Genomic DNA, 12,239 nt, shown 5'->3' on the forward strand with positions numbered 1-12,239 from the left:
TCAATGTGGAAGGAAAGCCCGAAGTGATGCAGGTGAAACCCACGAGTACGAATATGGTGCTGACAAACCTAGAAACATATTCGGGTTTCTAACCCACACTCATAGGATTCTGGCCTCCCCAAGGGACGCAACTCTGCACAGCGAATCGCGGCGCCTTAGACGACTGGGCCACCCGTGCCGCCCGAGTGTGTATCCCTCACACAGTGATTAGTGTTTAGTGCGTGGTGTGTGTGTGTGTGTGTGTGTGTGTGTGTGTGTGTGTGTGTGTGTTCTAAATTGATTTCATAATGTTTGTCAAGCTGTTGTTCTGATATGGAATACAATAATATTGCAGTTTCAATGTCATGGTAGAATACATAGCTTTGATACACTGAAACATCGTTTATCCGGACAATCAACTTTCCGGACGATTACTATTGGGAGCGTCTATAGGGTCATTATTTCTCCACCGTCAAAAACCGGAATATTGCTTAGTGCGACGTTAAACAACAAACAAACAAACCACTTGGAACGATATATCAAACGGATTACCAGCCAAGTCACCTGACTACTGATCCAATTTTATTGCCTCTTACAAGCAATAGAGTGCTGAGGAAATGTTTTAGCCTGTGTCCTCACGGGGCTTCAATATCACTTACTCGATTAATAAAACAACTCTTCAATGCTAAACATTTATTCTATTTTGTTATATTTAATTTCTTTCAAAAGTACTCCACCAAGAAGCTACAAACATCTGATTCGTCAATGAACATACATGTCTAGGGTAAAAATATTAATGTGTGTTTCCCATCTCAGTCTATAGGGCAGGTTGGTCGGATTTTTCATTTTGTTTTAACATTTCTTTCTTTGAAAACCCCCCAAAAGCATGCAGTCGTTCAGTAAAACCCCTTTTTTAAATGCCCATAAAGTGGCGTAATGTTAAAGTTAATGACTGGTTTATCTATAGTGAAGCTCAACAAATGAACGCTGTGGCATAAAATACGAAAACCCTATGGTACCAGCGAGAAAACGGGAAAAAAATTAAACTTTAGTGTCGGTGAGGAAGAAAAAGGTTCCGGGTCCGGGCTCCAAATCAGGGTCAGTCATGAAACCAGAAACACGTTGTTTCGTGGCCTATAAACATGTTGACTAGTCAATATGACAAAATGTTATTAGTCTGTAGGTGAGACAAATCTGGACTCTATCCATGGTAACATGAATTTCAACATCTGATACACATGGTTGTCTCCGGATTGTAGAATCGCTTCAATAAGGAAATGGGTGATTGTACAACTGCTGGTAGACCATGTCGAACCTTTCACTCTGCGCAACAGTAAACCAGTTCTTCCAGTCACCCGTTTCTCCTGAAGACAGAACTCGGTCTATAGTATGCATCAGGATCTACTTGCATAAAGCGGTCTCAGTTTTAAGACGATCGTAACTCCCATGCTCTAACATAGACTTACGATTGTCGCAGCGCTAAAATGAAGGTGCCAATTCCGAACTCTCAGTATCCGGCATGCCACTTAAATAATTTTTCTTTGCATCCAATTTAAGAACTCTTGAGTCATATTAAAGTAAATAACTAGTGCAAGTGGGGTTTTCATATATATATAATGCATGACCATGTGAGCTCATAAACTTAAGGTTACTTATATGGAGTTCTCACTCTTTGCTTGAAAAAAGACGAAAACCAAATTACAACATTGAAATATTCTCTAAGATCGCATCCAGCGTACCAAAAGGGTGTTGGCACTCTCTAAGATCGCATCCAGCGTACCAAAACGGGTGTTGGCACTCTCTAAGATCGCATCCAGCGTACCAAAAGGATGCTGAACCCTCTAGAACGGCTTTGTGCAAGTTAGGCCAGGTATAAAATAATAATTAAAATAATGTAGAATATATTACTTAGCGAAATACTAAAATGTGTAACGGCTTTGCATAGACACAAAGAGAATAGAGAATGATAGATCTCCAACGAAATGAACATGTGTGTGTTTCAAAACATTATGAAGTAAATGTTGAATGCCTTATTTTAGACCATGGGTAGGCAGGTGAAAAAACCACTTTGTGCTTAATGCTTAACAGAAACAGTTACAAGCATGTGTTGAAAATCTAGGTGCCGAAAATGATGGGAAAATTGGCACTGAAATGTGTAATAAAAGTATGTTGACCCAGTTATTCCGTACCTTTTCTGAAGTAGCCGCATGACCCTTCCCTCCATCGGTTGTGGAACGTTTGGTCTTTGATGTTTTCAGAGGCGTATTTTAGCTTTGAAAAACTGCATGCATCAGCTATTTGTTCATACACATCAGCAGAGAGAGGGCGATTGATGAATTCTGCCAGGCGCTGGACCTCCCGCACAGCGTCCTAAAAAAAGGACAGGGAAATAAATAATATAAATCATTGCAACACAAAGGGTCATTTCATACAGTGAAAAGAAAAAAAGAGATGAACTGTAAAAAAAAAGAAATTATTCCTGTGAACATTATCTAATCAAGTCAGGGCTAGACAAAGTTAGAATGCACCCGACCCCCCTTATAGTTGGCTCAGAGAACAATCATCCCTACAAGGGAACTATCCCAACCCTAAACTCCCACAGGGGTTGATGGGTGTTTTGCTTGACTTTGCTTATAGGGACTTTAGAGAGCAAAGAGTGCAGCAAAGATTATTTTACCCATGGAAGAATGATTTTACAATTTGTCAAAGAAGTTGGCCTGTGTAATAAAATGTAAATATGTGTATAAATAACATGGTATTTTTGTCTTTCTAATTGTCGTCAGGTATGTTTTACATTTACTATTAGGGTTATTTTGTATATGTATTTAATCAGTGATGCTCAGCTATTTGAATAGACAATGCCTTGTGGAAAGGATTCAATTGTAACATATTTTATATTTGGGATTACACTTTCTTAGTTACGTACAAATTCTGACACATTTTTGGTGGAGTCCAATCCTGGATTCGAACCCACACTCTCAGACACCTATTTTATTTTGATTTGTTGCCGCTGTGTAGCTGTGATGTTGTCAATGCGACGTTTACAGACTATGTGGCAATGTTCTCACCTGCTTGAGATCTTCAAAATGTACTTGTAGGAATGGAACATCTGGGTGTTCTTGTGGAAATCTGTTCCAGCGAAGACTGTGTTCCATCACAGAATCAAATGGCACTGAAATTGTCAGCATCGATACACAAGAGATGTCAGCATTGATAAATCATGTGACACTAACACTGACATACATACTGTGATGTCTGCTTTGATATACACCACTTGATGTCAGCATTAATATAAACCACTTGATGCCAGAATTGACACAAAGCTCTTGTGACATCAGCATTGATATAAACCACTTAATGCCAGAATTGCTATAAACCACTTGATGCCAGCATTGACACAAAGCACCTGTGACGTCAGCATTGATATAAACCACTAAATGCCAGAATTGCTATAAACCACTTGATGCCAGCATTGACACAAAGCACTTGTGACGTCAGCATTGATATATACCGCTTAATGCCAGAATTGCTATAAATCACTTGATGCCAGCATTGATATAAAGCACTTGTGACGTCAGCATTGATAAACACAACGTATGGTGGCAGCATTCATTTGAACCACGTGGTTTTAGAATTGATATATTTGGTGAGGTGAGGTGAAATGGGGTTTAACGTCGCGTCCAAGATTATTGCACTTATATAGCGACGTGCATGTACGTGTGTGTGTTAGTGTGGCTGCTTGTACTAGTTCGGACTGATGCCGATTTATGGTGCTAGCTCACTGAGATACCATGCCGCAGTTTAACATGAATACCCCACTCAGACACAGTATACTGACTCCGGGCCGACCAGTCCTTGTTTTAGCCCCTTAATGCCGAGCGCCAGACAGGGTAACAAGAAGTACCATCTTATAACGTCTTTTGGTATGACGCGGCCAGGGATCGAACCCCGGACGTTCCGCTCTTCGGACGGACGCTCTACCACTAGACCACATAGGCGGTGATATATTTGGGATGTAAGCGAAATTAAATTGCTGTCGGCAGTAATTCTTTGCATGTCCATACTGTTCGCTAGCACCCGCTGCCATCACTGATTTTCAATGCTCCATGCATATAGTTTTCACAGCCATTTTGCACTTAACGCCAAATGGAATCTATTTCGGGGGATAATCAAGTGGAGCAGTTATTTTTATATTTAAGTGAGTGAGTGTGTATGGTTTTACGCCGCTGTTAGCAATATTCCAGCAATATCATATAGAAATGGGCTTCACACATTGTACCAACGTGGAGAATCGAACTCGGGTCTTCGGCGTGACGAGCGAGCGCGTTAACCACTAGGCTACACCACCGCCACTTTTATATTTAAGAATGGATTTGTTTTAAACATACTTTTAGCTTGAATTAGAATCACATACAATATCAACTGTATGAATACAATATTATAATGAAGGATTGTCATTCTGATTCATAAACATCCGAGAGACCGCCTCCGTGGTCTAGTGGTAGAGCGTCCACCCGGAGAGCGGAAGGTCCGGGGTTCGATCCCCGGCCGCGTCATACCAAAAGACGTTAAAAGATGGTACTTGTTGTTACCCTGTCTGGCGCTCTGCATTAAGAGGCTAAAACAAGGACTGGTCGGCTCGGAGTCAGTATACTGTGTCTAAGTGGGGTATTCATGTTGAAATGCAGCATGGTATCTCTGTGAGCTAGCACTATAAATCGGCATCAGTCCGGACTAGTACAACACACACCCACACCCACACACACACACACACACACACACAAACACACACACGTGCATGCGTAGAGGAAATACATCCGAGAGGAAATACATAAGTATGAGTGACGAGTGAACGCGTTAACCACTGGGCTACCCCACTGACTCTTTATATTTAAGAATGGATTTGTTTTAAACATAATTGAACTTCAAATCATGTATTTGATCACAACTATAAGAAGCACTGTAAAATACAATCTTATTATGATGGATCTTCAATCTGATTCATAATACATCCGAGACGAAATGAACCATTGTTCTATCTATGAACATATCACGTGTTAGACAGTACCGTTTCCCTTGATGTGGGCGTCGACATAATTATCCCAGGAACCCACGAAGGCCGGATCACGTGACTTGTCCACCCAGTTCTGATTGGTGTGTTGAACAAAGAAGGACACCACGGAATCTTTCGGATTTCTCTGGACGTTGACGACACGACACTTCCGGCTCCATATATCTTGTGGTAGTAAGCTTTCAATGAAATCAAGAGTGAGTGAGTGAGTGAGTGAGTAAGTGAGTGAGTGAGTGAGTGAGTGAGTGAGTGAGTGAGTGAGTGAGTGAGTGCGGGAGTGAGTGAGTGAGTGGGTGGGTGTGTAGGTGTGTATGTGTGAATGATTTTTAAATCAGCGAGTGAGTTGTGAGTGAGTGAGGGAGTGAGTTCTTACGAGTGAGTGCAATTATGCATAGTAATCAGGTGGCCTGCTGACATTAATTACAATATATTTATTCATTATTCAGTGATTTATGATTACAGTTCAGTAAATCTGTGTGTACCGATATCCTCTAATCCGAAGCTTTGGTACAGTGAAACCTCGTTAATCCGGACAATCAATTTTCTGGACGATTACAGTTGGGAGCGTTTTATAAAGAGGGACAGTACTCATTAGCCATGACTCGAAATATTTGATTTCAATTTCAGTGTTGAACTTTACCAGGTTCCGTGAAGTGTTCCCGTGACAAATATTTATAGACTGTCGGGCAAAAGAAGTATACACCCATTTTTGATGGTGGTTAATCAAATGAAAAAATAAAACAAACAAAAAAACATTATAGAGGTATCACAGTTGTGTTTTTGGAGTTTGCAGCGTTTCGACAACTGGTCTCTTATTTGCATATATTTTTGTGGTTAAATCCTTTGGTTTGTTGTTTAACGCCGCACTCAGCAATATTTCAGCTATATGACGGCGGTCTGTAAAATAATCGAGTCTGGACCAGACAATCCAGTGATTGATATCATGAGCATCGATCCACGCAATTGGTATCGATGACCTGCATCAACCAAGTCAGCGAGCCTGACCACCCGATCCCGTTAGTCGCCTTTTACGACAAGCATAGTCACCTTTTACGACAAGCATGGTCGCCTTTTCCAATTTTTAAGTGAATGCTTTCTTTTGCCGACAGTGTATATTGAAATAAACATGAAACTATATTTTGTTTTGATGACAAACAAGTATAGCAGGGTGGTCATGATGTGCCGGCCACTGGTCAACTCACTCCGGGGTCAGATGGGTGAAGATGATCCTGGGGGAAGGGAGGGTGTCAAGTTCGTCCTCCGTCCTGGACTCATAGAAGGAGGAATTCTGCCAGTGTTTGGCATACTCAGATTTTCCTGCCACGGCCATATTCAGTATTTCCCACACCCAGTGCGTGCCTGTACGGAGAGATGTGCGGTGAGTGACTGAATGTTTAATGGTTAATTTTACGCTTGAGTCAACAATATTCCAGCAACATCACGACTGTCCGTAAATGAGTGCATGAGGTTTTACGCCGTTCTCTTGAATTTTATCGTAGGAATATATTGTCCCCAAATATTCCTGAAAAAGATAATAATGATTCAGACTGTTGAAAAGTGAGTGTGTGAGTTGGGTTTGCAACGCTTTAACAGTATTCCAGTTATATCACGGCGTGTCAGCTTAATGTGGGAGGAAAGCCCGAAGTGATGCAGGTCTCAGACGTTTACCACTTCGGTGAAACCCATGAGCACGGGTATGGTGCTGACAAACCTAGAAACATAATCGGGGCAAACCAGGATTCGAACCCACAACCATAGGTTTCTTGCGTGCCCAAGTGACGCAACTCTGCACAGCGAATCCCGGCGCCTTAGACGACTGGGCCACCCGTGGCCCAGACTGTTGAAAAAAAGAAAATTACCTGGCACAAAATTTACATTGTTGCAAGGTGTTAGGCTTATAGTTTTTAACTTAAAAATAGTCTGGTTTTGTAGCTCTAGCTGAAAAATATCTAATCTCGATACAAAATACCTGCCCCCTACGTATATCCCCTTCGAATATCAAAGTCGGTCCCTAAGCATCCGAGGCGTTCATCATAACTTTCGTCGACTCTTTTCGGAGTTCCTTTGCTATAACCGAATTTATTCGTAATTTGAATTTGGCATAAAGTGATACAATTTTTGATTGCATTCATGAAACATATCGCAGACAATGCATTATATATAAGTTATAAGTTGAGCATCATAATAATTTTAGCAGGTTATATTTGGGATAACACTTTCTGAGTAAAGTACAAATTCTCGTACTATTTTGGGTTGAGTCCCGTCCGGGATTCAAACCCACACTGTCAGAGTGAGGCACCTAATCGCAAGCACACAAAGTCAGCGATCTAACCCACTCAGCCACCGAGGCTTCCACAAAATGAAAGTCCGACAACTGGTAGTCTAGATCACGTACTTTGAGTACCCCCCTGACATGTGTAAATTGGCACGGCTCCCATGGCCGAAAGCTGTGAACACACAATGCCATTTAGAAAGTGGTCAAATGTAACAACTGTTATATTTGGGATAACAAAGTACGTGATCTAGACTACCAGTTGTCAGACTTTCATTTTGTGGAAGCCTCGGTGGCTGAGTGGGTTAGATCTATGACTTTGTGTGCTGGCGATTAGTTGCCTCACACTTGCAGTGTGGGTTCGAATCCCGGACGGGACTCAACCCCAAAAAGTACGAGAATCTCTACTTTACACAGAAAGTGTTATCCCAAATATAACATTTGTTACATTTGACCACTTTCTAAATGGCATTGTGTATTCATAGCTTTCGGCCATGGGAGCCGTGCCAATTTACACATGTCAGAGGGGTACACAAAGTACGTGATCTAGACTACCAGTTGTCGGACTTTCATTTTGTGAAAGCCTCGGTGGCTGAGTGGGTAAGATCGCTAACTTTGTGTGCTGGTGATCGGACGGGACTCAACCCCCAAAAGGACGAGAATCTGTACTTTACTAAGAAAGTGTTATCCCAAACATAACATTTGTTACATTTGACCACTTTCTAAATGGCAACGTGTGTTCATACCGAATCAAGATGACTCACAGTTCCATTTTCTGCATGAACACGAATCTAACCTGACTTTGGGTACGTGCACACAAATATGTCATCATCTCGTACTCTCCGCTCCTTCATGGACGTGATGTGGTGGAGGATGCCGGCAGGCATCACGAGGCCTCCCGTCATCACTAGCTGGAGACTGAAGCCGGCAGTCATACCTTCATCAGCCCGTGTACTCATGGTTCTACGGAGAAAGACAATCTAATAAACATAAATGCTGTGAGAGTTGATTATTTTACGCCGCAGTCGATGACAGAAATATTCGCGGCGATCGGAACCCCTAAGACGCCGCGATTCGCTGTGGAGAGTTGCCTCCCTTGGGCACGCCAGAAACCTCTGATTGTGGTTTCGAATCCTGGTTCGCCCCGATTATGTTTCTAGGTTTGTCAGCACCATACCCGTGCTAGTGGGTTTCACCGAATCGGTAAACGTCTGAGATCTGCATCACTTCGGGTTTTCCTCCCACATTAAGCTGACACGCCGCGATATAACTGTAATACTGTTAAAGCGGCGTTAAACCCAAGATACCTCCACGTATGCATGTCCTAACATTCTACTAATTGATCGGGTGGCCAGGCTAGATGACTTGGTTGATAACGTGTCATCGTTCCCCGACGGCGTGGGTAGTTATTCATAATATCAACCACTGGTTTGTCTGGTCCAGACTCGATTATTAACAGGCCGCCATGACATAGCTTGAATATTGTTGAGTGCGGCGTAAAACAACATACAAACACGGCAACCTGTAAACAAGTGAGAAACATGTGGGTGAAGGCATGAACACATATCCACGTCATCGGGGTCTGACCATCCGGTCAATGTTCGTCACCTCACACGACATGTATAAGCTACCAGTACCAACAATTCCATACAGAAACAAACAAACAAACAAACAAACAAACAAACAGGTGAGGATTAATCATTGATGTTTTAATGTCAGTCATAAGGTTGTAAGAGTTTGAGAACGATGTTTGCCTTCCACGTAATTATAAAATGAACGTTCGTCTGTACCTCCCACCGGGACCCTCATTAGTACTGATAACTGGGTCAAATTGTTCTCTGCGACACAGCGTCCAGCTTAGTGGGTCATTTGCACACTGTTGACAGGGTCTGGACGTGTTTCATTCATACAATTCAAGGCTCGTCTGGTGTTCCTAATTACGTCTAAGTTATACCTGTCTCTGATTACATCCGTTCTACATTAGAACTCAAATACCTCTAATATGTTTGCGAGGTAATCCATATTCAATATGCTATCCATACGGCGGAGCATAAATAACCATTTGGATATATCTAGCTGTCTGAAGCACGCTACTTAATAAAGTCATAACGCATTACGTGCCAAAGTCATAATTAGAGCATTACTTAACGTGGTCATAAAATACTACTTAACGCGGCAATAAGCACTACTTAACGCGGTCATAAGCACTACTTAACGCTGTCATAACGTACCACTTACACGCAGTCATAAAGCACTACTTAACGTAATATTTGTAATATAATGTCTGTTTAACACAATATTTCCGCTCTAGGTAACGCAATGAATGCTCTACTTAACTAATCATAGCACTCTACTTCATGCAAGTACCACCTCTTCTTAAAGCAAGGAAAACTCAACTTAACGCAATCATAACAAACAAACAAACGAAATTAGCATCCCACTTAAGGGGACGCCCATTGATAACCTGTCCTCAGGATGCTCAAAATACACGAAATGAATTCACTCGACATGCTGAATGTTCGGAAAATAGTGTATAATTACACAAAAAAACGCCTCCTCCTTTAACAGGTAAAATTTCATTTCGTGAAGCGGTGACTGAAAAAGAAGTTGCCTGTCCCCGAAAAGTCCTACTATATACACCATCCCCGGATCCGTCACCTCCGACTGACTGATCTGGAGCAGTAAACTTGGTCTCAGCATACCCTGGCTGCAAGGTGCCCCTCTCGATTAGTTATATAAACCTACTGGCTGTTTGTGTAACTCGATATGGAGTTTTTGAAATTGTGGTAACACCTCGTATAAGGTATTACAACGATTGTAACACCTCGAAGGAGGGCTTACAATCATTAAAACTTCCATTCAGATTGTAACATGTACTGAAATGTAAAATCAAATGTCAAATGTTTTCTTTATATTCCCGAGGATCGAACTCGCAAGCTTTATATCTGTAGCCCAGTGAGTGTACCGCAAGGTTACAGAGATGTTGATAAACAGCTCTGCTTTTCAGAATGTCCTTTTCCAGATCCGTGCAACGAATGAGCGTCTGTCAAAGCAAAACGCGTAATAGTCTCAGCCTACGAGACGCACGTGCAGATTTCGTGCCATTGCGAGACGCACGTGCAGATTTCGCACCGTTGCGAAACCCACGTGCTGAGGTCACCGGTTTCATTGAACCGAGTTCACGACTGCAGGCTCCTCGAGATTACTAGAGATTGTAAACCCACACATTCGGGAACGTCCCCCATGTTCCCTCGTATGAGGGTTTACAAACTCTAGTAATCTCTCGGAGACATGGTTTGTCCTACACATACATCCACGTCTTGACCCAGAATACCCGGACATATATACTTACATTCCGTTTTAGTAACCCAGCTTCACTTTTCAATTGTTCTACTTCAACACACTTTAGAGAGAGCTTTACTGACCGGGAAATTGTCCATATGACAGAGCACAATGACACGCAGTCCAGATCACAGGGGCCCTCAAGGGGTCAGTATCAGAACGCTACACATATTTTGTTGATTTTAGTAAAACATAGCTAGAGCGTACTTTTTTTCGTGTATTCTGAAGTTAAAGTAAAAAAAAAAATAAAATACTGGGCAAAAGAAGCATATTGGAGTTTCCCCATGTTAATAAATGTGCGAATATTGAGTCAGCACAATTCCAGCTATATCACACCATAAAATAATAAACATGAATTAAACTACTCCGAGTTAAGAGTATTTGATTAATTTCGGTATTTTTAAATTTAAAAAAAACATGTTGATAAATGTCGGAATTGATCCAGGAAATCGATCCGATCTCTCAGTACACTGGTTCTCTTTGAAAATAAGAGTGAAACAGAAAATGGGAGAAAAGGGATAATTATTCAACTATTCTCTTTTATATGATAAAAAATACGTAGAATTGATCAGACGTACAATAGAAGAAACTATTAGCCCATGCAAAGATGACACAGATGGACTTATAACACCCTTGTACTCAGAGATGTACTTGGCAAGCCTTCAATCAGCGTTCAACGTTTTACAGACTATATTACGGAGATGAGGGGCACGTCCATTAAGTATTCACCAAGAAAGAAAATGGATCGGACAGAAAGAGCTTTATCACGACACAGGACGCCATGTAGAAACAAAACTAATTGACACTATTGATCTGACAAATAACATGTAAACTCTAAGGATGAAATGGGGTTCACTCTCTTTCTAAAGAAAACTGTACATTTCCGTTTCAGGAATGTGAAACAAAGCTGTGATTACATATGAACTGTTTTCTGTTTTAAATTCATGCAAATTTTGGGTAACACTATTCACAAATGTAAAAGAAAAAATTTAATTCTTCTTGGGACATTTTATTTTATCTTCAAAGGAAGTTTGTTTGTTTGTTTGTTGGTTTGTTTGTTGTTTAACGCCGCATTCAGCAATATTCCAGCAACATGACGGCGGTCTGGAAATAATCGAGTCTGGACAAGATAATCCAGTGACTGACATCATGAGCGATCCACGCAACTGGGATACGATAACATGCATCAACCAAGTCAGCAAGCTTGACCACCCGATCCCGTTTGTCCCCTCTTACGACAAGCATATTCGCCATTTACGGCACGCATGGGTTGCTGAAGACCTATTCTACTCTCGATCTTCAAAGGTAGCATCTTGAAACATACATGTACATTAGCACATACAACCTAGGTTTTATCTGTACTAACATAGTTATAACATTGAAGTGAAGGAGTTTGTCCTTTCAAAGAATAATCCTATCATCTGTGATTTCAAAACATCTACACGATTATCTAATGTCAGGACTTAAATATCATGAAGGAAAAGTTAATATTTGCCTGTTCAAATACACAGGAATGTGTAGCAAAAGACGGTTAAGTTTGTTTTTTCTGTTGCCACGCAGGAATTGTACGATCAC

At 41.3% G+C, this 12,239-nt stretch overlaps 1 protein-coding gene across 1 annotated transcript; it reads right to left on the bottom strand.

Moving 5' to 3' along the window:
- Nucleotides 1–655: 655 nt before the first annotated feature.
- LOC139445726 (sulfotransferase 1B1-like) lies at nt 656–10,765 on the bottom strand. Its single transcript, XM_071226931.1, has 7 exons — nt 10,675–10,765; nt 8,119–8,285; nt 6,253–6,409; nt 5,048–5,229; nt 3,048–3,151; nt 2,169–2,349; nt 656–1,343 (listed from the first exon to the last, which is right to left on the bottom strand). The coding sequence occupies exons 2-7, from the start codon at nt 8,279–8,281 to the stop codon at nt 1,246–1,248; spliced, it is 885 nt and encodes a 294-aa protein (XP_071083032.1). The 5' UTR covers nt 8,282–8,285; nt 10,675–10,765; the 3' UTR covers nt 656–1,245.
- Between the last annotated feature and the right edge of the window lie 1,474 nt (nt 10,766–12,239).

Source organism: Haliotis cracherodii, unplaced genomic scaffold (genome assembly GCF_022045235.1).
Source record: "Haliotis cracherodii isolate W230 unplaced genomic scaffold, xgHalCrac1.p SCAF_6, whole genome shotgun sequence".
In the NCBI taxonomy this organism is placed as follows: Eukaryota; Metazoa; Mollusca; class Gastropoda; order Lepetellida; family Haliotidae; genus Haliotis; species Haliotis cracherodii.

What these genes read in the sequence shown, in the direction of transcription:
- LOC139445726 (XM_071226931.1), bottom strand. Translation starts at nt 8,281, where the DNA reads ATGAGTACACGGGCTGATGAAGGTATGACTGCCGGCTTCAGTCTCCAG. An exon ending in GTGCACGTACCCAAAGTCAG is followed by an intron (nt 6,410 to 8,118) that starts GTTAGATTCGTG and finishes CTCTCCGTACAG; the next exon opens with GCACGCACTGGGTGTGGGAA. An exon ending in ATTTTGAAGATCTCAAGCAG is followed by an intron (nt 2,350 to 3,047) that starts GTGAGAACATTG and finishes TCCTTTTTTTAG; the next exon opens with GACGCTGTGCGGGAGGTCCA.